This window comes from Trachymyrmex cornetzi, unplaced genomic scaffold, assembly GCF_001594075.2.
Source record: "Trachymyrmex cornetzi isolate Tcor2-1 unplaced genomic scaffold, Tcor1.1 scaffold1098, whole genome shotgun sequence".
NCBI classification, from domain to species: Eukaryota; Metazoa; Arthropoda; class Insecta; order Hymenoptera; family Formicidae; genus Trachymyrmex; species Trachymyrmex cornetzi.
The window spans coordinates 4,211-28,812 of record NW_017295651.1 but is presented as its reverse complement, the minus strand read 5'-3'; the positions used below and the strand labels follow the sequence as shown (position 1 = coordinate 28,812).

Sequence of the window (24,602 nt, the reverse complement as noted above, 5' to 3'; positions counted from 1 at the left end):
GCGCCGGACCCAGCGCTTCATTTGCCTTCCAAGATCTCTTGGATACTGACGTACGTGCCGGTGAGGAAGCCCAACACACCAAAAGAGATGATGGCGATATTCTTCCATAGCCGCCAATTCCATTTGCCAAGGCCGTTCTCCTGTTCCCAGACGGTTACCAATTCGATTATCGACGGGAACATGAGACCCAACGTGGACAAGCATACAGCCCCGACGAGGGAGATAAATGGACCCAAATTGGGGATCGCGATCGCCACGCAGACGGTAAAGATCACCAATAGGATGCGAAGAAAATATTCGCCGAGCAATCGCCGGGAGCCGAAATACTGCTTGGCGTTCTTCCAAATAATCTCCATGGGCACGTAGAACTGAAGTCCGTAAGTGAGGAAGATCGCAATAGCAATCATTACCTTGGTGGATTGTGCCAGCACCTGATTTTGCGGAAGATTGAGCGTAATGGAGGCCCTTGTGCTGTCGCCATACTTCCAGAAGCCGAAGAAACCGACGGTACTGTACAACAATACGACGAAGAACATGCCGGTATTGAGAACACCCGGACAACCGACGAAATGCGCTGGTGTTTTCATATTATTCTCCAAGGGCATTACCTAAAAACAAATTATGACTCTTGATGATACATAATGAAATACATATGGAATTGAAAACAAATTAAAGATGGCACAAAATTTAAAGTTTATATGTAAATAGTTTCTATTTTATCAATATAAGATAAGTAAAAAATATAGAACACATTTAAATATTTTTTTAGATTTCAAAACATAAGAAATATATAAAATATGATTTGAATAGTTTTCTTTGCATTTTATTGAAAATTAAACAACGTTTACTTTAAGAATTTCTATACTTGGATGATTTAATTTCTGCCAGAGACAGATATTATAGAATGTTAACGCAATTTTTTGTTCATCAAGTTGGCACGTGTCACAAATGTACGAAATATTCCATGACGCACAGACCAAGGCGTGCCATTTGATTTACGCGTGTCGATACTTGAAACAATCGAACGCGAACGGACCGTTAAGTGTCCGAACGTGTCTAGCAACTGAATGCAAAGTTATTTCTGATGCGCAGTGTCGTAATATCTATCTTCATCATGTGATCGTACTGCGATAATCACATTTTAATCAAAATTCAAAATTAAATACAAAATCAAAATCAATGTCTTAAACTTCTGTCAACAATTTTTTTAAAGTCGTAAGCATCATATTGGTTGGAAAAGTTAAAAAAGTTTTGCTATAAATTATAAAGTTTTAATATTTCATTTGCATCTGATGTTACTTAAAATTGGTTATGGTATAGCGATATAAAGAAATGAGTATACTTACAACACCGATGCCCTCGAGGGCAAAAATGGCAGTGCCGAAGAAAAGGGGCAGCTGAGACCAGCTAGAGAAATTTGGTACATCGCTGATAGAAGGCAGATCGTGGAAAATATAATAGAAGGTGATACCCATACCGGTGGCGATTAATACATTTGCCACCATTGAGAACGGCGCGAGATATTTGAGATTCCTCACAAGAGAAAAGATGACGAGTAATGGCAACAACGCGGCCATGTACACTCGCAGATCCTTATCTGTCTCCGTATAATAGTCCACGACCTCCTTGAGATTGGTCGAAATAAAGACAATGTACACGCAGCAGCAACCAACCAGATCGATCACCAAGAACGAATTAATTGTTGCCCTGAAATGGTATTACATAGTATGCAGTATACCCCGAATAATATAAAATAACAATAATAAAGAGAAACAGGAATAGCAACGTATATGTATATCGAGGATTATATCTTCATATAACAAATTGTGAAAATGAAATTTGTTGTGTTATATATTTTCTAAATGACCCTGGTAATAAAACGCAAACGTAACGTCTCCCGTGAATAAACTCACTTGGCAAGTCTGGCGTATTTCTGAACGGGTTCTGGTCCCACTAGGAAGGCCGCTTCGGCCACGTCAGCAAAGCCCAGACTAGGTGTCTGCAACCGCCTGCACAAAACATGGGCGGATTTTACCAAGATGTGAACGCAGTAGGTGCAGACTGCGCCGATGAAGAAGGTGGCGAAGAGGCCGAAGGCGAGTCCGGCGTTACGGAAGGCCATCGGCATTGCGAGTATACCCGTGCCCAGGCTTCCCTTGAGTAGATGTATGAGCGTGTCGAGGTCCGACGTGGGATGGGCGAGTTTGCGATGCTCGAATGGGTCATAAAGGGCGGCCTCCTCGTCGGTCGGTCGCTCCACGAGCGGCAAGGTCGAGCCATTCGTGACCGTAATGGGCACGTCATTTTTCTCGCACTTGTATCTGCAAAACCGGCGGCGTTAGCATACCGTACCGTAATTGGTGACAAACGATTTCCGTGAATGGGACGTAAATTACATTCCCGCAAGGATGTCGCCATTTCTTTCATCTACCAACTATTTGACCTATTCAGTTGTCAGAAGCTCGAGCGAAATATCTAATTGTGACAATTATAGAGCCAAGAAAAAAAAAGTGTATTTATTTGAATTTCCATCGTCAAGTTATTGATACCTCAAAGAGTGCGTAGATGAAAAAGAAACGGCAATGGAAATTTGACGACATCCCATACATTTCTATATATTTTTATTTACTTATATATATTTTGCACGTGGAATATAAGTGTTACGTGGGACCTGGTTCTGTTTTGCACGGTACGGCGTTTTCCTCGTGCCCGCGATTTCCATCACGACTTAATGCGAAGGGGGAATATAATGAGAGTGTGCCGTGGTAGGAGGCTGGAGGATTCTCTTTCTTTCTTGCACGCTCGCATGCCGAGGAAGACGGAGAGTGGAGGCGCAGACAGGGCGCGAGACGTACCAAGACGCATGTGAGAGCATCGCCGCGCCGCGGCAGGGATTTCGGCGTCTTTAACGACGGTGATTTCATCCGTGCTCTCATCTCGAGTTTCGCGTTACCTCGTTATTAAGTCGTTATTATGAGCCCTTGCATCAAAAGCGTCTTCGATCAAGCCGAATAATATTCGGCGCAGTATGCGATATTAATGCATAAAGCCGACGAAAAAGACACATTAGAAAAAAAAACAAAATTACAAAATCAATAGGCAACTAAGAACTAGTACACAGTTGTTATTAATGTATACGCGTTACAATTCTCCTTTATTCTTCTCCTGTACATATAATATATTTCCGACGTTTCGGCTGCTTTTTTCAGCTATCTTCATGGTATAACATTAGGCTTATAATATCAAAAAATTTAAATGTACTTGTTCTGAACGTAGGCGCAATTAGTCAACCCCGAGTAATTCTCCATGTGAACATGTGAACGGTTCTTCTTAACAAGTCAAGATTTATAAGATCAGTCATACTAATAACTTGCACCTCCATCCTATTACGCACGATTACGTTACAAATTAATAACGTGAACAAAACATTACGTAGACACGGACGAAGACACACGTCTAATCGACAAATTTTATATAATTTGTATTCTTAATCGTGCGTTAGGGATGTGCGATCTCCATTAATGGTATCGATTTTTGAATCGATTTAAAATCGGATTGATTGAAATCGATCTATTAAAAAATCGGAGCTGAATGAATCGATATATTGAAGATCGATTCAATTAAAATTTTTTTTGTGACATCTCACGAGAAATGTCAATGGAATAGACGTAGAATCGATGACAATTTGATGATTTCTCACTGGGATTGTAGAAATTAAACAAAAACCATTAAAACATGATTCTGATTTATCTCCGAGTAAAATAATTTTAATTTAAAATAAAAATCTAGGTTTAATTCTAACATCTGTATATATATAATTATGACATAAATCAATTATTAATATAAAATCGGTAAAATATCGTATATAAATTCAATTTGATGACAACTGTCAGTGTCAATTGGTATAAATTAGAATTTAACTAGCATTTTTTTATTTATACATTTTGTCAGTAGTAATTACTAGTTGTAACTACGGATATTATTAAACCCGATTAATGTTAACTGGTAACGTGTAAATGTAGGCAATGTAGACACAGTAATGATATTATAACTTTAGATTCTTTGGAACACGACATGTAGAACTAATTTTCAATAAAAATAATAGAGATCTAAAAGAAAATGTTAACTATTTTTTATTGTATATATTATAAACTATATTTGTTTAATAGTGCAACAAAGTCACAATAAAAATTATTATATGAAAACATACGACTTTTTAAGTTTTTAAATACCTATACTTATAAGAATCAAATATGATAACGGTTGAACGATGTAAGTACGATACAGAATCTAAGATGGTTAAAGATAAAAATAAGGAAATGAAAGAGATCAAGATGAAATGTTACGAACCAACTACGGGGCAGGGCTGCCAACAGCATTAAGAAACATCACCTGAGTGTATACAGATATTATTTTATCCTTGTTCAACATTCAGTGAACAACAGAAAAGAAATAATATCAAAATATATCTTGAATTTCCGAATCCGCCACTACGCTTCGAAGAACGATCGATCGCTTACTAAATGAATCGATCTACGTTAAAATTGGATACTGGTGAATTGATTATAAGATCGGATCGAGATCGCACATCCCTATCGTGCGTAACAGGATGGAGGTGCAAGTTATTAGTACAACTAATCTTATAAATCTTGATTTGTTAAGAAGAACCGTTCTCATGTTCACATGGAGAATAAAGGCCGCAGCATAAACTTTTGCATAACGCATAACGTATAGTGCATAAGCGAATCAACTAATCAGAATCTTTCCTTTCTTTCCATTCTATAGAAAAGAAGAATTTCTATTGGTTGATTCCTTTATGTACTGTGCATTATGATGCGTTATGCAAGAGTGTGCTGCGGCCATTACTCGGGGTGACTAATTGCGCCTACATTCAGAACAAGTGCATTTAAATTTTTTGATTATTAAGCCTAATGAAGATGGCTGAAAAAAACAGCCGAAACGTCGGAAATACATGTACAGGAGAAGAATGAAAGAGAATTGTAAATTTTCACAAACTGAAAAATGACCACTTTTCTACATTAATGCTCATAGCCCGTGTGCGATTAACGATATGATTAAACCTTACATCCATTGACAACTAAATTTGACGTAAAAACAAAATAACCTGAATTTATGGAAGTTTTAAAAAAGTAACTGCGTACTAGCTCTTAGTTGCCTATTGATTTTGTAATTTTGTTTTTGATATTGAGAGCTCGATTAATTTATATTGTATTAGAAAAAGTCTCGAAATATGTAATATATGTCCAATCGAAGAGCACAAAAAACCATTTGATTGTGAGCACAAAGAAAAAGATGTTCTCTCCGTTTAATATCCAATTTATATTATATCATAAAAAGGAGAATATTTTCTTCAATTAGGATTCCATCTTAATAAAATTGTCCTCCAATACGTGGCTAATAAATAAACAATAAAAAAGGTTGAGCATATGTCACATACTAGATCTTGTTAGTGAAATATCATCAATATATTCGCATATATAATTAAAAGAATTAACAATAATTATGCTAGTTACAATTAATCAAAATATATAAACGTTTCGGCCCTGAATGTGGCCATCTTCAGTATAAATAAATACAGTATATAAAATTATAAAGATATTTGCACATACAAAATAACGGTTACAATTAGTAGATATAATAAAATTTTTTTTGTTGTCAAAGTATAAAATAACTCAATCTAATATAATTGATATTTATTTAGTCATGTGATGAAATTATCGATTAATGCGAAAATTCCTCCAATATATAATCTTATTTACAAGGATAGTTAACATCAAGTTATAATTGCCAAACTAAAATATATATGCCCAATTAGATATTATCATAACTTTTTAACAAACAATATTAATAACGTGTAAAAACTGTAATATTACCTATATCTTGAAATCTCGTATCCTCATTCGATCATGGAAGAGTTGTACTTATCCCGTTATTCTTGTCAAAATTATCGTAAAGTGCATTATTTTGTATGTGCAAATATCTTTATAATTTTATATACTGTATTTATTTATACTGAAGATGGCCATATTCAGGGCCGAAACATTTATATATTTTGATTAATTGTAACTAGCATATTTATTGTTAATTCTTTTAATTACATATGCGAATATATTGATGATATTTCACTAACAAGATCTAGTGTGTGGCATATGCTGAACCTTTTTTATTGTTTATTCTTTTATCTTAATTTAAATTAATATTTCTGTTTTTGAATGATTAGAAAAAATAAACATTACATAAATGTTTATACTGTGGAAAGTTTCTGTAGACGTAAAAATAAAGATCATTATTAAGTAATTAAATAAATTGCAGAGATTATCTAGATTTCATCTCCTAGATTGAACAAGCTCCACGCTATTCATATGTTTAAATAATGCAAATATTTCTGCGAATACTTAATCTATTCGTTGAATTTTTCAAATAATTGCTCCTCCTGCGTCTGACTCTCCGTCCGTTCGTACCGAGAGAAGATTGTGTAGCAAATATAAGTTTTAACACAACTTTAAGCATTTATTAAACACACATTAAGCCATTGCAATCGGTTATTTACGATTAGAACTTTGCGAATCCATTGAAATCTGTATTTTTTATCTGTCTCGAATCGCCTTATATTCTAGGAATTTTACAAAAGCTGTCACTATATTTAGAATTACGAGTATTAGTTACGAGTATTCATTATTGTGTTGAAAATTAATATTCTAAGAACAAGAAAATTGTGTAAAACGACATGTGTGTTTAATCAATTATTTCATTCATATTTCGTTGTTTTTTTCATTACTATATGTCTTTCAACCATATCCTCTCGGTGCGTCTACTCGTTCACCAGACCTCTCTAGAATATGCGTGGAAAAAAAGCGTAGTACAAACCATCGTTTTGTCGCCAACATGAACGTGAAACTCGAATCGTATGACTCATTGTTAGACTACATCGCTGATTATAATCTAAAATAACTCTTTGCAGGCAACATTTTCTTTTTTAGCATTTTCATTTAGTCTGAGTCGGATGACTCAGATCGCAATCGTTGGTTGGAATTTCAAGCAAGGCTTTGCAAAGCGATATCGTTTTGTTATTGAACTTTCATGATGATAATAGCGCCAATGCTGAATTCGCGCATTCTATAAAATCACGCGGTAAACGACAGCTTGCGTTACTCAGCCTCTTTTTCCGCATTCTCCACATTCATGCTTGATCACAAACACACAATTTCATCCTGAAAAATCGGACGATAGCAGGTAGATGGATAATTCTGAAGGATACGTCGCGTTGGTATCGTTAATAATTAACGGTTAATTCGAGACATGCAGACATATTCTCGCTTTCATGAATGACGTTCCATAAGTCGCGGGGAATTTTCTGTCACCGACCTACAGCCAATCGAAAACGCGAGTATCGCACAATCGCTCTGTATGCAAGTATGTATGCGCACATGTGCTGTATGTATGTGCGGGGGTGTGTGAGCGCGCGTGTCACGTGTGTATGAGACAGAGAAAAAAAGAGTTGAGTAATGCACTAGATTCATGTAATAGATTTGTTAAAAAAAAAAAAAAGAAGACGGTATAGGTGTTTAGGTATTATAGGTACCCATGTCTTTTAGGTGCGGTAGTTTCTCTCCCGTAGTCGTGCGAAACTTTCTGTCGAGAAAGCCCCCGGGATTAGAGTCTGTGTGTATCCGGTCGTCACGTATTACAACGTGACCGTGGGGTTCAACGCGTCGCGTTACAGGCATAATACATACAGAGGGGCAGCCGCAAACCACCGCACTGCATCACCGCGACGCCCAGCGCCACGACGCAGTACGACGACTAACAAGCCTCCTTTTTGCTTGCCTTTCGCACTTGGCCGAGTGTTTTTTTTTTTATTTTTTTTATTTTGTACTTTTCTTTTTTTTTTTTATTTTGTTTTCGCTTTTACGCACGTCAATATAGATCTATCACCGAATCGATATGCCAATACATCTCGGCTCTTGGCCACGGATTTTGCAACCGTCCGATGATATTTTTGTGTCGCGTCCAAGTCGGCATCGCGTCGACGTCGCGTCGCGTCGTCTTTTGTGCGAATTTCATCGAGCTAAAGTGTCAAAAAAAGCGATCCGACAGTGTCGTATTTTCTTATTTTTTTTTCTCAACGATAATATCTTTTTTTTTTGTTCTCTTTCATTATTCGCAGAGCACTTTCATAGAGCCCGAATCTATAGCCCGGAGTTTATACGCTAGTCTGGAATCATATAAATGCACATATTATACAGTAAAGACAAATCCTTTATCCTCTGGGAATATATTCTGCTTTGCATACCGCATGATCTCTTCACGAAGCATTCTCGATCAGCGACGAAGAAGAACCGTAGCGATTCTCCTTCTGTTGCCGTTTTTTTCACGAATAAACCCGATGTTACTCGTCGCAAATTATGAGATGTGAATATACGTGAAAACGATAATGCAATGCAAACTGATTTGATTAATTCGGCGTGATGGAATTTTTTATTGGACGGTTTCCTTCGAATATCGCTTGTTTAATAGCGTTTTCGGCCCGGCTAGGTTTGCACCAACCTGGGTTGGATTAATGGCGTTTTGTGCTCTCCTATTGGTAGAGCGGGTGACGTCAACCAATAGGAAAGATTAATCCAACCCAGGTTGGTGCAAACCCGATCGGGCCGAAAACGCTGTAAGATAATATCCTGCTTTATTGCACATAAACAGAGTATAAGCTACGATTTAATATTTGATTAAAACGACTTAATATTTCATTATAATTTTTACGAAATTGTCAGAAAAATTGATCACGAGATCTTCGTCGCAATTTAATTTGACTGAGAATTTAATTATTAATTCTGTATTTCTTGACAGAGGTACAATTTTGTCGCATGTTTCATATATTATTACGTTCGTCACTCGCGTACCTTTTGGCGCATGAAAGCCGTAAATGGCTAAAGAGGAGAATACGAGAATTAAATAGAATTAGAAATCAGTCAGCCTTGGGGAGCAATTGACTGATACGGATATTCCGTTTAGTGAAATTAGAACAGAGCGAGTCGCGATACCGAGAATAATGCAGGAAGTCCTGGATAATACATAAATGCATAAGCGCGCGAAGGTGTTAAAGATCAACCGATCGCGCGTAAACCGCTTCAAGGTCGTAAGAATTCGCATGTGCAAGAAGATTATTGCGTAAACGGATTTCGACGAATGACGGGTAAAACGGCAGCAGAGAGGAGTCTCGTCTTGAGCGCAAAGGTTCCAAAGATTTCGTAGTGGCCGCACTACTAAATCAGTCGACGAAGGAAGTGAACGTTTGCGATTTTATCGCCCTTTTTCTCATTTATCGATTACCACACTTTAAACCAAAAGATAGAGAGCTCTTAGTCATTAAAGAAATTATTAATGACTAGGTATCGTACTTTGGGAAATACAAATTTTATTTTGCGTAAAAAAAATGTTCATAGAGAAAAAAGATAAAATGAATAATTTTCTTTTAAATTTATATATCTAAATTCTAAATATATATATTACATTAATATAAAATTATTTTTATTATATTGTAATAATAATCTATTTATAAGATAGAAACAATGTTTAAACAAACATGTTCTTTATATGATAATCATAATCCCTATATTCACATATTATAATTTTTTGCGTAATATAGAAAGAGAAACTTTTTAACTATTTGTTTAACTTGTTGTTTATCTGACAAGTTGAGATAACATCTTATCTCATTATAGACATATTGCTAATATTTAGCATCGTTTGTTTATCCGATAAGAGAAAAACTTTGTTTTATTGGCAAGATGACGGTGATTAAACGATTCGCAGATTGTACATTCGGCATTAGTTTTAACCCTCAAAGCATCACTTCTTTTTTAGTACGAATAATATCAATTTGGCGAATCATTAGGTTAATTATTCAAATTATTGTTCACTTAAAAGCAGTATCAAATTACTTGTTGATTAATTTTTTGAAAGAATAAAAAAGCTTCAATATAACGGTCCCACAAACTAACGTTATCTCTTGAGGGTTAACAAATTAAGAATGTGTTTCCAGGTAAATGAATTTCTCATACGCAGTGTTCGCACGACATGAAAGAACATGACACAGTAAGCAGATACATATCTGTACGCAACACAAACGAGCAACTTCGCAGTCGTCCAAGATTCAGCAGGCGGCCGTCAAGCATCCCTGGTGCCAGCTACGCTACGAATTCTACGTCAGCGATCAGGCGGTATGCATGATTAGTACGTAATATACTAACAATTAGAATAGTTTAACGGAACAAAAAAAAACAAAACAAAGGAGAAATGAGCAAATCAATCAAAGATGTATATAACCATAGTAATATATATATGTATAGTATAGCACAAGAGAATGGGTATAGAGAATACACAGATTAACGAAAAAACGTAAATGCACAATATATGATCCTCGGGTTTGTTCTCACTCACGTTTGCTTGAGCATTTGGGTTTGGCAAGAAAGCAATGGTGATGATTGGTCGTGGTAGCAGATAGTGAACGCGCTCAACTATCGTTGAGCCGTTCGTTCGCGTTGATTTCTCTAGCGAAATTTTGAGACTTACTTGACAAGCACCACGTCTGAGAGTTCTGTTTTCACGCCCTGCTTCTTCGGCTCGTATTCCGCTATCATCGGGCGCATTGGCGTTCTCTGTAACAGAACAAGAGGATCGGAGTCAGTGTGGTTAAAAGTAGGGATTTCTCCTTAACGGCGTAGGCAATTTTTACCTCAAAAAGTCATTGGGAATTTTAAGTTAAAAAAGACCAAAATGTAAAGATTAATAATCCTAAAATTCCCTACGCCTTTTTGAGGTAAAAATTTCCTACGTTAAGGAGAAATCCCTACGTTTAACCACACTGGTCGGAGTTAATCGAACAAATTATGAACACGTTGGCCGACACGACGCACGTGACCAATTGGTGTGTGTGCGCGCGCGCGAATTAATTATGTCGGTCGAAATAAACGCGCGTTATCGGTGAACGCGATCAACACTTTCGAATGCACCGGGACGACGATGATCGTTCGTAATTGTCTCTCTTGGAGGGGAGCAGATTGGGACAGGTCAGTTTTGTATCGTGCAGATTATATGCGTAGCTTCGCATGTCCGATGCATCGAGCTGTATATATGACACGCTCCGTTGTTTATTGGCGTGTTTTACCCAATTACCTCATAAAAAATTATGTTTGTTAAGTTACTTAAATGCATTTTTAAATTTTCTTTGCACTTCACTGCTGCAGCGAATAATATTTTTACTCTTTGTTCAGTAATTAAATTACCCTAATTATTTTCCAAAATAATTCATATAATTTGTATTCACCATAATATGGGGACGATCGTTTGCTGTCATCACCGACAGTGAGTTCATTTCTACATCGTGAGAGCTATCGATGTTCCCCATTTTGCCTTTTTTTTTCACCTTACGAATGTATGATGAATATTATAAGTCCTGCTGATAAACACCGTTCAGACTTTGCAGAAAGACAAATATTATTTGCACCAAATGTTATCCATTGATATTATTTAGAATTCACGTTAACACTCGATCAGTCGTCTTAATAGATAAAAATCCATCAATCGCCAGTTCGAAAGAAGTTCGTGCCACGCGATGAAGGAATAATAAAATCAGACCGCGAAGAGCGGGAACGTCAGAGTGCTCGTGCGGTACAGCTTTGAAAGGGATTTTTTTCCTCTCGGAGAAGAACGTAGGTCTCGGTGGATAATTGCGAACGCATCACGTCATCCACGTTTGAATCTTGGTTCACATTCGCGTTCGTTTCGCGAGTCGAAGAGGTGCGAGGCGAGGCGAGGCGAGGCGAGGGCAAGGAGTCTATCTTGAGATGCCCCGCCTGCGGCGCGACGTCCGGTGAAGAACGCGAAAATCGACGCACCGACGCGTGTGCAAAACGGGCGTCGCGACGACCGAATGTCCACGGAATGCCGACGGATAGACTAAACCGAGTGTCCTCCCTGTGTTCACTGGACGCTCTATCCGCGAGCGGGGATAGAGCGTCCGCTACTCGAGATCCGCTCTATGTACGGCGCCGCGCGCGACGCAGAAAAACGCGGTTACTGCTGCCAAATCTTTCAGCGACGTCTTCCGAGGACGGGTTCTTTATATACTGTACGGCTACGAAAATAGGAAGAGCAAACCGACGCGCGGTCGCTACTCACGTGAGCCGTATGTACGTCTTTGCCGGCCATCTGACCGCTAACCAGGTTTAAACAGGATTCTGTTTGAACGACGTGACGGACGGGGTTCCGAATCGCCGCAACCACCTCCACGGTTTGGCTCACGAATTAGTATACGTGGCGCTCGGTTCGTTCACAACTCACTGCACGAGGAAAAGTGGAAAATTTGCGTATCTATTCGTAGCACAAATGCAACGCATTATACCAAGTACATTGAAAAAAAAAAATTCATTCATTTACTTACAGAAAATAAATATTTATTCGATTTAACAAATGTGATATCTAAATTTAACCCTTCGTAGTCACCTGGGGTCTCCGGGGGACTCCAAAAAAGTGTGAGACTTTATATTTCTAAGGTCATTTTTTTTAAACAGAGGACTTAAACTACCATTTATCCAAAGTTTAAAATACCCTTTTTGCATCTTCAACCGCATATTGTTTTTTGGACGTCAGTCTTTGCGATTTTTTAAAATATGTTAAAATTAAAAATTTTAAAAAGCAATTGCATTTCTATATTCTACAATATTTAAAGTATATGTTTAGAATTTTTTGTGATTTAAAAAAAATGTTGGGGTCATTTTACCCCCTGTGTGACCAACATAAAATTCTCAGGAAGTGTGACCACGAAAGGTTAAGTTTAATTTTTTTGAGTTGAACAAATATTTATTTACTGTAAGTAAATGGTCTCATTGATAATATCTAAACAAATATTTATTCAAATTTCGTGAATTTTTTTTCAGCGTATACGAATAAAAACGATATAAATCGAAAGAAAAAAAGAGAAAATAGTATGTACTATTGTTTTAAATATACTGAAAAATAATTGTAAATCTTTTCTTTTGGTTTACACCAATTCTAGACGCTGCGACATTATTTTCCTTGTCCCATGATACTAAAATATTTTTTAGATGCCAATGCTTATGCTTCAGAAATAGATGCGTCTTAAAATATGATTGCACCATGATTCTCGCCGTTTCACGTTAGGATTATTATGATGATATGGACTTTAGTGTCGATAGATAACGAATGCGCGTGTAAACAGCGTGAATCTAATGTCATTTAGAGCATAGTTGAAAATTTACTACATTTGAGGACCTCTGCATTCAATGTTGTCGAATCTAAAAATATACGCGAAACGTTAATCATAGAATAAACGCGATTTATTTATCAATTTAAGTAACTTATTGATCGAGTACAAAAATATTCCTCTCGATTCTTTACGGATATCTTTACAAATATTTTTTTATGTTACGAAGTTGACAACTAACTATGATACGTCACGATTACGTAAGCAAATATGTGTATCCGTTGTGTTTGAGCCAATATACATAGCAGACTCCTGAGATCATTTCAAGATGGAAGTCCTAAAATATCGAGGCTAATAATAGTTCTCAAATAAAGAAACATTAAAAATTCATAAAATTATCCGAACTTTGCACGCATAAATTTCTTACGACTTTGTATGGTGAAAAATTCAAAAAGTCGAGTCTCCGTGTAACCCACATGTCTCAGTGCTTACTTTGAATATTTGGGAAATATATCGTCGCGAAGCACGAGGTACGCATCTGTAACGGCGCAGCGTCTACGCGCTAATATCCCGCCGTGTTCCGGTCACGGTAAACATCTATAAACCCGATCGTCTCGACGCGACGACGCACCCACGGAGGGGACCCGGTTCCCCGCCATTCTTTCCAATTACACACCTCTGTGTAGGTCGGCCTCGTGCACGAATTCGCCGTCTATTTTTGCCCCGCGGCGCCTCGAAACGAAAATGACGCGTTCTCCATGCGCGATGAAACGGGGAGAGATTTTTACGCCGCGCGCAAAGAAACTTTATTCCTCTCTTTCTCTCTCTCTCTCTCTCTCTCTCTCTCTCTCTCTCTCTCTCTCTCTCTCTCCCCTCCCCTCTGCAGAACCTCCACCTACCAGCGCTCCTGCCTCCTCATTTTCGAATTCTCTCCCTATCCCTATTTGAAAATCAGAAGTACTCCGTACCTTTAGACGTGACTCTTCTGCTATCTGTTGCGGCGTGAGGGGGGCCGTCTTAGAAATACACTGATTCCATGTAATTATACGAGTGTGTATTTATGTATGTGTGTATGAGCGTGTATGATGTGTGTGTACGTATGCGAGAGTGTGTGTGTGTGTGAGGGTGTGTGAATATTGTGTGTGTGATTATTGTATGCGCGAGTAAGCATAAGGATGTATCATAAATTTTCTCTATGCGTGTCGTCATCATTGCTTACCAATAACTTTTGTATATAGTTCACTTTTCTATAGCTTGTCGGACTTAGTACTGGTCAGTCATCAATGCGTATTGTTACTGAATTATTTTCTTTTTCTTTTTCGTACTCTGTTAAATCATAAAATATTTAATGTTCACTGAATTATCTTTACTCTCAAAATATTTTAAATATTCTATGTCAAATTTAAATTCTATGTTAATCTATGTTAACTTTGCTGTATTATACGTTATATTCGTAGAGGGCTTGTCCTAGAATATCAATAAACGCTTTCTCTCTCTCTCTCTCTCTCTCTCTCTCTCTGTTGTTTCTTTCTCAATTCTTATGAGTGAGACTGACAATTAAATATAGTCATTGGTATACGTACAACTGTTTTGATACCATTTTATTACAGACTGTTGCAGATTTAACAGCTGCTTTATAAAAATCGAAAGTAGCAATGATAACAATTATGAAACTGATAATATAGTTATAATTTAATCAATTGTATTAGAACGTTTCATTTTTTCCAATATTACAAAATTAAAACTAAATTTTCTGTTTTTGTTTTTCTTATACTTTAAAGCCAGACTTTAAGAAATAGTGGTTTATTCAAAAAAATCGGAATAAAAAAATCATTTATCATAAAATCTAAAGATAACATAATGACAAAGCGCTAATTACTTTGATATCGTATGAATTGAGTATTATTACTACCAAAAGTGTTAAAAACGAATTTCCACTTCGCAGTAAGTGCAGCGAAGTAGGAATATTCATGTGTTTCTGAAGCACGTGACATTCTGTTAATGAATGAGACATAGCTGTAGCACTAATCACATGATAAGCGGAAACCTCAAAAAGTAATCGCGGACGTAGGTAGCCTAATCAGCGACGGAAAGAAGGAAGGGATAAAAGCAATATCGAAATGGGGGAGCCAAGCGGCCGAGGCCTTGAAGGCTAATCGTGCACGATCGTTGTGTCATTAGTGGCAAAATATACATACACAATTCCCCGAGCAAACACTGGCACGAGATAACAGCTAAATTCGTGACAGTCGTTAAATGTATACTGATATTGAGCAACCGTGCAAATTGCAGTCTGTTGGCGTATTACTTTTCCGGGTATTGTTTGGGTGTGCATAATAAACGATATGACGTAAAGAGTTTTTGCGTCGTTTATATGAGATGAGGCATGAAGATCGCCAAGAATCTCAGCACTGCTTTATTTATAAAACAAGTATCTAGGTAAAATCTTTATAAGGGTAGCAAGATTTTTTAAGACAAGATATAAAAACAGATTTTTATTGTAAATTATATCAAAGGAAAACGGCAAATATGCTATTATTTAATTTATTATTTATTTTGATTAACAATTTATTTGTATTTATTTATGAGTAACTTATTCTTTATTAATTTGTTAACGATTGCTGTTTTTAATAAAATTGCTTCTTGTGATACAACTAATTAATCTAAATTTGCACAATGCTAATCGAAAGAGAACATTAAAAAAATTTTTTTTAATTATACATGTCCCAGATAATTAAATCTGCTTCTGCGAATTAAAAAAATTTTTTTATCTGATATTACTGAAGAAAAATAAATAGCTTTGTGATGTAAATTATCGATTTTTAAAGAAATATTGACAACCATAATACAAACAAAGTAATTAGCTGCTGTTTTGATTTGACAAAAATATAAACACATGTTAAATTAAAAATACATATAAATCAGTATTAATTCAATGCTATTTTGTATGTAAATTTATAATATCTAACAATATAATATATTATGAGATCGTATATGTGATAACATAAACTATAGAAATCAAAGCCTTAAACGATCTAGCTGGATCTTAATGCTTGTATGATTTTTGTGTGAATTTACATACTACGTATGTAGTCCCCAGAAACGCGCGCCGAAATGATTTTTCAGTCTTAAAACGCTAACTCTAATAAACTACCGCAGTAATGTCACGAGTTAAATTGACTAGCAATTTAACAAATTTTTTATGCTTATTCGCATCTTTGAAACGATTTTAATAATGTTGAATAATCTATTATGACCGGGTTCGATCTCCTGGCCGAGATAATATTTTTCGCAATAGGAATTAATTATTTGCAGATTTTAATAGATTTCTGGGGACTACATACGTAGTATATAAATTAACATAAAAATCATACAAACATTAAGATCCAGCTAGATCGTTTAAGGCTTTGATTTCTATAGTTTATAATATCTGTTGCCCAAGAGAGAATGTATTACTATAAATAATACGGATATTAATAATAATTACAGATAAGCTCTTATAAAATTATTTAATTATGTGAAATTTTATGTCAAAGAACGTCCAATCTTTTAACTAGCAGTAAATAGAAGCATACGTTACACGAGACCGTAATTGATAAATTTGATGGGCCTCTATTCAGTGATCAAAGTCTAGATCGATGGAACGCGACAAAGTGATTCCGGTAGATATTTCGAACTTCGCTAATGACCTATCTACAATTGAATCGTTGAAAAAGATTTAATCGGTTCAACCGTCAATAAAAACGACCATAGCCAAATATAAACTCGCCTTAACGAACGAGTCATAAATCGGCGCAATGGGTTCTCTATTGAACGAAATTGCGACGTATTAAAGGTCGTGGCTTTTTTTGCGTTCCTTTCGGCACAAAGCATGTGACTTCAATGCTGTTCAATGCCACAATAACGACGAATTGCGAGACCCGGTCTGAACATGATTGCTGCTCTCTCGTCTCGTCTATATATAGTATATATACGCCGAGTGTCATCTATATATGTATATAATCTGTATATATATATAGATATGTATATACGTATATATACTCTAATGCGAATCAGCTAGCCGTCGGCGCGGCGGCGACAGCGAAATAACGAATTGACAAATCTGACAGCAACGTCACATCCTCATCCCGACAAACGGTGCGTTACGCATGGCTGCACCCGCGTGGGAGTCTCGCACTCTCATTTCTGCTACTGCCCCTGAATTATGTGCGCATGTATTACATGGCAGTGCTTCTCAAATTATGCGAAGATGAAAATACGGATTTACTTGATTACATCCAAAGTTTTTTTTTTTTTTTTTTTTTTTTTAAGAACTTGAAGCCGAGATTACGATAAATTAAAATTTTACCGAAGAACCTTCTTAATCATAATTTGATTTGGAAATTAATGATTTCAATTAAAATTGATTTTTTTCAATTAAAAACAAATGATACACATGTGCGTATATGTATAAAAAAAAAACTTTAAAAAGTGAGAAAAATAAATGAGCGATTCATCTTACTAATAATAAAATTTAGGGAAGTAGTTATATAGACATCATACATGTGCGCAATACATATATATGTTGCCGTTGAACTGACTGGTAACAGCATTGACCTTCTTAATCTGGTTGCGTGGTTCAGCCAAATCGCGACCCGGACGAATCAAATTCGTGCAATTATGCCTTGTCATTGGAGACAATGAAGAAGCGGAAACGTTGAAAGAATAATAGACGCTGCGTTAAAGTCATTAAATATGATTTTATACACTCGGAACGATTCGCGGTAATTTCTTATCTCCGTCATCTTTTTCTTTGCCCATTATCTGATCTTTACATCTTTGTCTGCGTCGTTTGAATGACTAATCTCGAATGGTCTGGTCCTTATGTAACAGCCAATGTGAAAAGGCTGAGCCTAACTTGCGATCTCTCATGCGTGGCGAATTCTCCTCTTCCAACGATTCGCACAGATCGCTATCGTTGCTTCGTCTTGTTTTACAAGGACATTCAGTTTCATTGAGACACCCAGTATAGTGTCTCGAGACAACTCGCGTGACTTCTATTCCTCGCAGACCACTGAACTCCCGCAAGCTCAGCAACAGAACGCTCGCCTCGTGTTTCCAGTGACGACACGTGCACTCACACAGGAAACTTAATTGCGCGAGCGCGAAATAAATGGATTCGTATTAATAGTGGCGCGATGGCGGTTGAATCATCCCTACTCGGAATTCTCTGAACTGTTTCACAGTTATATAATTTGTACTCAGAAATCGTGTACTGGAATTGTAAATATCTATAGCACGATTGTGTTCGATAGTAAGCATGTTTAGCGTAATGATGACACCTCATCAAACGTGTGTCAAATATATTAAAAAATAATGACTTCATCTTTAATTTGACATTGTAAATTTAGAAAATTGCTCTCTCAGCGATCTGCAATTGTTCCGCGAGCGGAAGTTTAAGTATGCGAGTTAATTGGAGCGTTTCACAAAATTTTCATGAGAGAAAAAAACTTGTACTCTGCAAAATGTAAGGAAATATGAATAGTCGAGGTCGTGCCTTGGTAGATGTTTAGAACCGATATTTTTCTTTGCGCGATGACGAAAATTGAGCAGCATCTATGTTTATGACTTCTTGTAATCACCTGTGAAAAAAAAGGCAATTACAAGAAAGAGATAGTGAAAAAGAGTGTCAGACGACTGGCCAAAATCATCAAGGTTGCCAAGCAGCTCAAGAACATGGGACGTAACCAGACTTGCTGGAATAGCGGCGAAACCGAAGAACGGGACTAGAAAGAGGGGATGGAGAAACATAGTAGGGAGAGAAACGGAAGGAAGAAGGGGAAACACGACGCGAAAGGAAGAGAGAGAAGAAAAGAGAGAAACTGAGAAAGATAGGAAGAGGAAAGGTGTCAGTTCGGGAAATTTCCATGACGTAGTTGCAGTCGTGCCACTTGCCATTGTCGTTAGACATGTCACGAAGCGATTGACCGAACAAGTTAAACAATTTGGGGAGAAAGGAGAAACGTGTAATTTTAAAAAAGAACTAGTTTTTCGATTACGAAAGAAAGATAACCCATTTTGGTGTTGGTGTCAGAACGGCAGAGGAAACGATACGAGTAAAAACTAATCGGAACCACGAAGATTGTAGAAAGGCTTACGTGAATGTCGATTTCTACGAATTCTGTTACTATAAAGAAATCTTTCATCAAAAGTAGAAGATTTTCAAGACTCGGATCCAGACATACTGGTAACTGCTTATCCGTAATAGAATCAATAGTATACATTGTTTTTAAAAATCGTAATAAGTTTTAAGTTTTTAATCAGTATAAAAAAGTAAAAGATGATATAAAAAATGTAGCTTATTTAAGAAACAGAGAAGATATTTGAAATATTTCCAAGAATGTGCCAATTTCTACAATATTTATCATCAGTACGTAAAAACAATCCATTCTCGAAATCCTTACATTTTGGTCTTTTTTAACTTAAAATTCCCTATGCCTTTTTTGAGGTAAAAATTCCCTACGTTAAGGAGAAATCCCTGCTTTTAACCACACTGTTCTCGAGTTAAATTTAACCTATGAGACTACTGTTGTGCAGACGGTTTGTTCACTACATGGCATCGATCGCCGATACAAAGTCAACGCACGGCCAGTGAGTCTCGAGGAAAACCATGCCTTCGTCGGCAATCGATCGGGGTCACACCAGAAACTAGACATTCGATCAGACGATAAAAAGGACAACGTTTATTCATTCTGAACCGAATTGAGCAAAATAGAAATATACTACACCCCATCCGCGATAAATTTGCCCGACAATAATCTTGAATACATTTTAAATTTAAACTTAAATGACTTTAAAAATACAAAAAGGTACGTGTTATCTTTCTTACGTTAAAATCGTCTCATTTAAAAATGAATGACGTTCAGAGAAGGTCTACGTGTGCTGGCACATAATCATGGAAAGCTAAAATTATTGAAATTTTAAATAGCTACATGCATGATGCAAAGGTCGGTCAAAAATACACTTTTACGCCACGGCCGACGTTTGCGTTCGTTAAAAGTGCCAAACTAAAGAAATCTTAATGCTAAGAAAATTATTTTACTCTATAGCGAAATGCACGTGTATACGTACATATACGAGTATACAGTATTATCGTGCAAATTCTCAGTACAGTTTTTTTTTCAAGATGGTGAGAACATACGGTGCGTTTATCATATCGCGATAAATAATGGAATATGGCTCGATATAATGTTACTAAAAACAAACGGTATTGATAGAGTGCATTCCGAATTGTAGAATCAAAAAAGTCGCAATGAAACAGATAGATACATTGCGATAAGGCACGCTTTTCAATTCCGAAAAAATATGCTGCAATGGATGACGCATCGCGCGTTACATTTTGCGTACGTGTTACGTTAATTGAAAGAGAACGACCGCGATAATGATTTCTTGAGAAATGACAATTTTTATCAAACGTTTTATTCCACGATGATTCAGGAGATGACTATCTAAAATATTAGGAAATTTACAATTAATCGTTATAGCAAAATATCAGATCACCATTGCGTTATGTTTCACAAGAATATCTCCTTATCTTAACAAAGTCATCATTTATTATACATACACATATGTGTGTGTGTGTGTGTGTGTGTGTATATATATATATATATATATATATACATATTACGTAACGTATATATAAAATAGTACATTACGGAGTTTATACGATAAATAATAATGTTAGAATCATTCCAAAACTCCATTAGTACCGTAATTATCTTCACACAGTTTTTACTTTAAAATAAAAAGACTGTCAGCAAAGAATTATATAACATGCAGCTAATTATATGTATATGTAATAATTAATTAGGATCTATTTATAAATTTGATACATTTAATATTTAATGTTTTATAATTTTATATTCTCCGATTAAATTAATATTAAAAATAGGTAAATTAAAATAATCATCTCATTAGATATTACTCAGTAAATTTTAATAAATTTTAATACATTAGAATTAATTTTCATAAAATCGAATGCAACGCGAAGAAAGGCAGCAACAAACGCGAAATAATCGCAGAGAACAATATGCCAACAGACCTCCTGATGATTCGCTCAAATACGTTCACCTAATTACACAATATTGCTGTCTACATATGCAGAATGTGCGTAATCGCCCGTGACGTTTCAAATTGCGCGTATCCGTAATGAAATGCATTACCTGAATCAAATCTTCCTGCGTGATTTGTTCTTATCAATATTGCACAATTGGATTACTTAATGCTTATAGCAATATTTGGCGTCGTAGTTGTAGTCGTTGTATATTTTTTTTCCTCATTTTCGCTTCGACTGCGCGTATCTATTTCGCTTTAAGCACAAAAAACGTACGGAGTGTGGGAGTAGAAGTAGGTTGAATAGACTTAAGTAATACTATATATATTGTACGCTGCGTCGCTGACATTTCAGGGACTATGTTACGCGCAACCGCGCCATGTGGTGGCGATCGTATACATGCGATAAGAAATGCACGTTTATGTCAATGCTGTAAAATAACTAAGCAACTTTTGTACTATCTTTTGTAATTAGCAATTCAAATTTAAATTCTGCAAGCGGCGCGTAATTTAACGGTGATTTAATGTAGTCGGCTGAAGAATTGACGCTCGAGAAAGATCGTAACATGCAAGAGAGAAAATAAAGTGTATATTCTTTTAAAAGATACTGTTTTAAATAATATACTAATTTCTACTAATATCTATTTTCAAGGGCGAATATAAAAAAAGCATTCCGTTTATACGATTTTTATTTTATAAACATTTTTGTAAATCGTATTTAAAATAATTTATGAAATATTTGATCTTTGATATGTGACTTTTTTTTTAAAAGAAGTACACTTCAGGGAATAGTGTCTCTAAAAATATATACTCTTTTTGTGCTATCTTCGCTTATAAAATCAATAAATCCAGCGCGTCGCGATATGCGATATCTCGATACTTTAATAGCAACCGCGTAAATTTTTACTTAACATAAAATTAGTCAAAATTGCGCAACGATTACTATACATATCTTAGGATTAGATTTTTGACAAAACGTAAATTATAAATTTCTTGATAATTAAGTATAAGATATTATTCAATGGCAAGTATAATGACGAATTATTATCAAATCACTCACCTGTATTCGTCCGCCGTGCACCGATACTCCGAGACCCTTCGTATTGTGTGACATTCTTGAGTTTGTATTAGTGCGCCGATCGCTCTGGTCTCAGAAGACTGTCTAATTCCGAGTATACAAACAGACGTATATAAATATGTATGTATAGCTGTATATATTTATGTATATACGATTCCTTCTGCTCCGTGCAGTCTGGCGTCTGGCGTCTGGCGTCGAGATGAATGAGAGGAACGCTGGCAAAAACGCGGATCCGGCGGATCCGGCGGATCCGCTTCGAAATTCGCAGTCGAGCCCGCTACTAATATGGGGGAAGTCCGGCGTATCAATGTATTCCCGCGTGTGAATATGTACGCATTCGTGTACGTGTTCACACGAATGAATAAGGAAAATTGTAGCGTGTATTATTTGTAGACGGTGCGTCTACAATGTTGCGACAGGTTTCTGTGTCTACAGGTTTCGCGGGTGCGCGACAATTCGCAAGGGTTCACCTCTCGGACGAGCGCGGTGTCGCACTGATCTTTCGTCCTCTTTTCACGTCAACTTCCCTCCGTGGGTGCCGCGAGATCGGTATATTGCGTGGAAGTCGCCCCACGGTGGGAGCAGCCGGTTAACGAAGGGTGGGGACCAAGTTGCTTTGCGAATACGAAGAAGAGGAGAGGGAGGAAACGACAAGGTAATATTAGTGGAACGTCGCGGGAATCCCTAAAACAGCTTAAATCTCTGGAAAAATAAAACACGCGCGACCCACCCCTTCTTTATCGGGTTGCGAGGGTGCGATAATTATCAGTTGAGTATTCAAATAAGAAGTTTGCAATATAATTTATAAAGGAATTTTTGTTCAAATTGAATCCCGAAGTACGACGCGGTAGATTGGCGAAGAGACTCGCACGAGAATGACGGTGCACGATACGAAAAGCCACGGTTTCTCCGGTTCTCCCACTCCCTCGAACAGCATACCCTCTTCGTCCCTTTCGATGTTTGCCCCTCCCCGAGACAAGAACGCTTATAGCAAGCCTCCTGGCTCTTCGTCCGATCCGATTAGACCGCTCCAAGAGGCTCCCCCTCTTTGCGAAGACGTATCATCAAACTCCTTCATTACACCCTCCATAATCATTCGTTAACAATAACTTCTTATTTTATATTATATTTTTTTATTCAGAAGTGTCAGCCTCGCCATGTTTGTTGTGCCATTTTTTGGACGACTCCATTTATTTTTTTTTAAATAATTCAAGTTAACATAAATATATATACATACATAAAAAATAATTATTAAAACAATTAGTCTGCTGCTAATAGCAATGTACACGCACCGGCAGGAATGGCGTTCGGCGCGCGGCATTACATTACATCATATTTTTTTTATTTATTTTATTATATGTTCTTATATTTAATTGTAAATTTAATTTTGCAATCTTGCGATACAAAATATTAATTTCATTTGCACACTGCCAATTTATAAATGCATGCAAAGCTATTACAATGAGTCTCAAAATTATACGTAATGTTGTAATTATGCACAAAAATTGTTTACAGTATTAAAAATTTTTATGCATAATTACATTTTGTGCATAATAAAAGTATTATTATGAATATTGGCGAGCGAGAGACACCGGGGTATCTCACTCGTACTAATAACAAATGTGTGAGACACAGCGAAAGGATACCGCGAGCCAGCATCACGTATCACGTCCAATTACGCTTTTTCTCTCAATCGTGCGCCTTGTGCTAAAGACAGAATATCGGAGCGCCCCCCACTACTTTCTCCCTTCGCGCTCCTCGCCTCCTCCGCGTTTCCAGTGTTCTAGCAATACGTACGTGTGCGCTTCGGTACGAGTGCACTAGTGTGTAGCGCTGCGCGCTGAACGCCAGGGGACACTATTCCTGCCGGTGCGTGTACAATGCGCTTGAATTTTTCTCGTCAATAAAATTAGTATGGAGCCGCTTGCGAGGGGATAACCACTTAATGTAATTGTGGAACAGAGTCCTCGAAATCATTATAAAATTCATATGAAATCTCTACGTATAATCCGATAATTACATATGCAACCACGAGAAATCATTGCATAATATTAAATTTAATTAAATAAAATCGTATATTTTACCAAATTAGGGGAAACCGGGGCCGATTGTCACAGTTTTTGATTATTGATTTTTAGAAAAAAGTGGATGCCTGATTTTGAAATATTATATACGAGGTGTGATCAAAAA

At 36.6% G+C, this 24,602-nt stretch overlaps 1 protein-coding gene across 5 annotated transcripts; it reads right to left on the bottom strand.

Moving 5' to 3' along the window:
• Window positions 1-23,271, bottom strand: LOC108761956 (proton-coupled amino acid transporter-like protein pathetic). Of its 5 annotated transcripts, none has more exons than XM_018508757.1 (5): window positions 22,395-23,271; window positions 10,591-10,676; window positions 1,914-2,321; window positions 1,347-1,707; window positions 1-608 (listed from the first exon to the last, which is right to left on the bottom strand). In XM_018508757.1, exons 1-5 carry the CDS (start codon window positions 22,446-22,448, stop codon window positions 18-20), a joined length of 1,500 nt encoding a protein of 499 aa, XP_018364259.1. In that variant the 5' UTR covers window positions 22,449-23,271; the 3' UTR covers window positions 1-17. The 5 variants fall into 5 exon arrangements, with proteins under 5 accessions (XP_018364259.1, XP_018364265.1, XP_018364252.1 ...); XM_018508763.1 differs by lacking the exon at window positions 22,395-23,271 and adding an exon at window positions 12,199-12,400; XM_018508750.1 differs by lacking the exon at window positions 22,395-23,271 and adding an exon at window positions 11,345-11,953.
• Window positions 23,272-24,602: the final 1,331 nt, after the last annotated feature.

Excerpts from the sequence above, each read along its gene's own strand:
- LOC108761956 (XM_018508750.1), bottom strand. The coding sequence starts at position 11,425 with ATGGGGAACATCGATAGCTCTCACGATGTAGAAATGAACTCACTGTCG. Across the intron at positions 10,677-11,344 it reads ACGATCGTCCCCATATTATG|AGAACGCCAATGCGCCCGAT; the intron begins GTGAATACAAAT and ends GTTCTGTTACAG. Across the intron at positions 1,708-1,913 it reads AAATACGCCAGACTTGCCAA|GGCAACAATTAATTCGTTCT; the intron begins GTGAGTTTATTC and ends ATACCATTTCAG.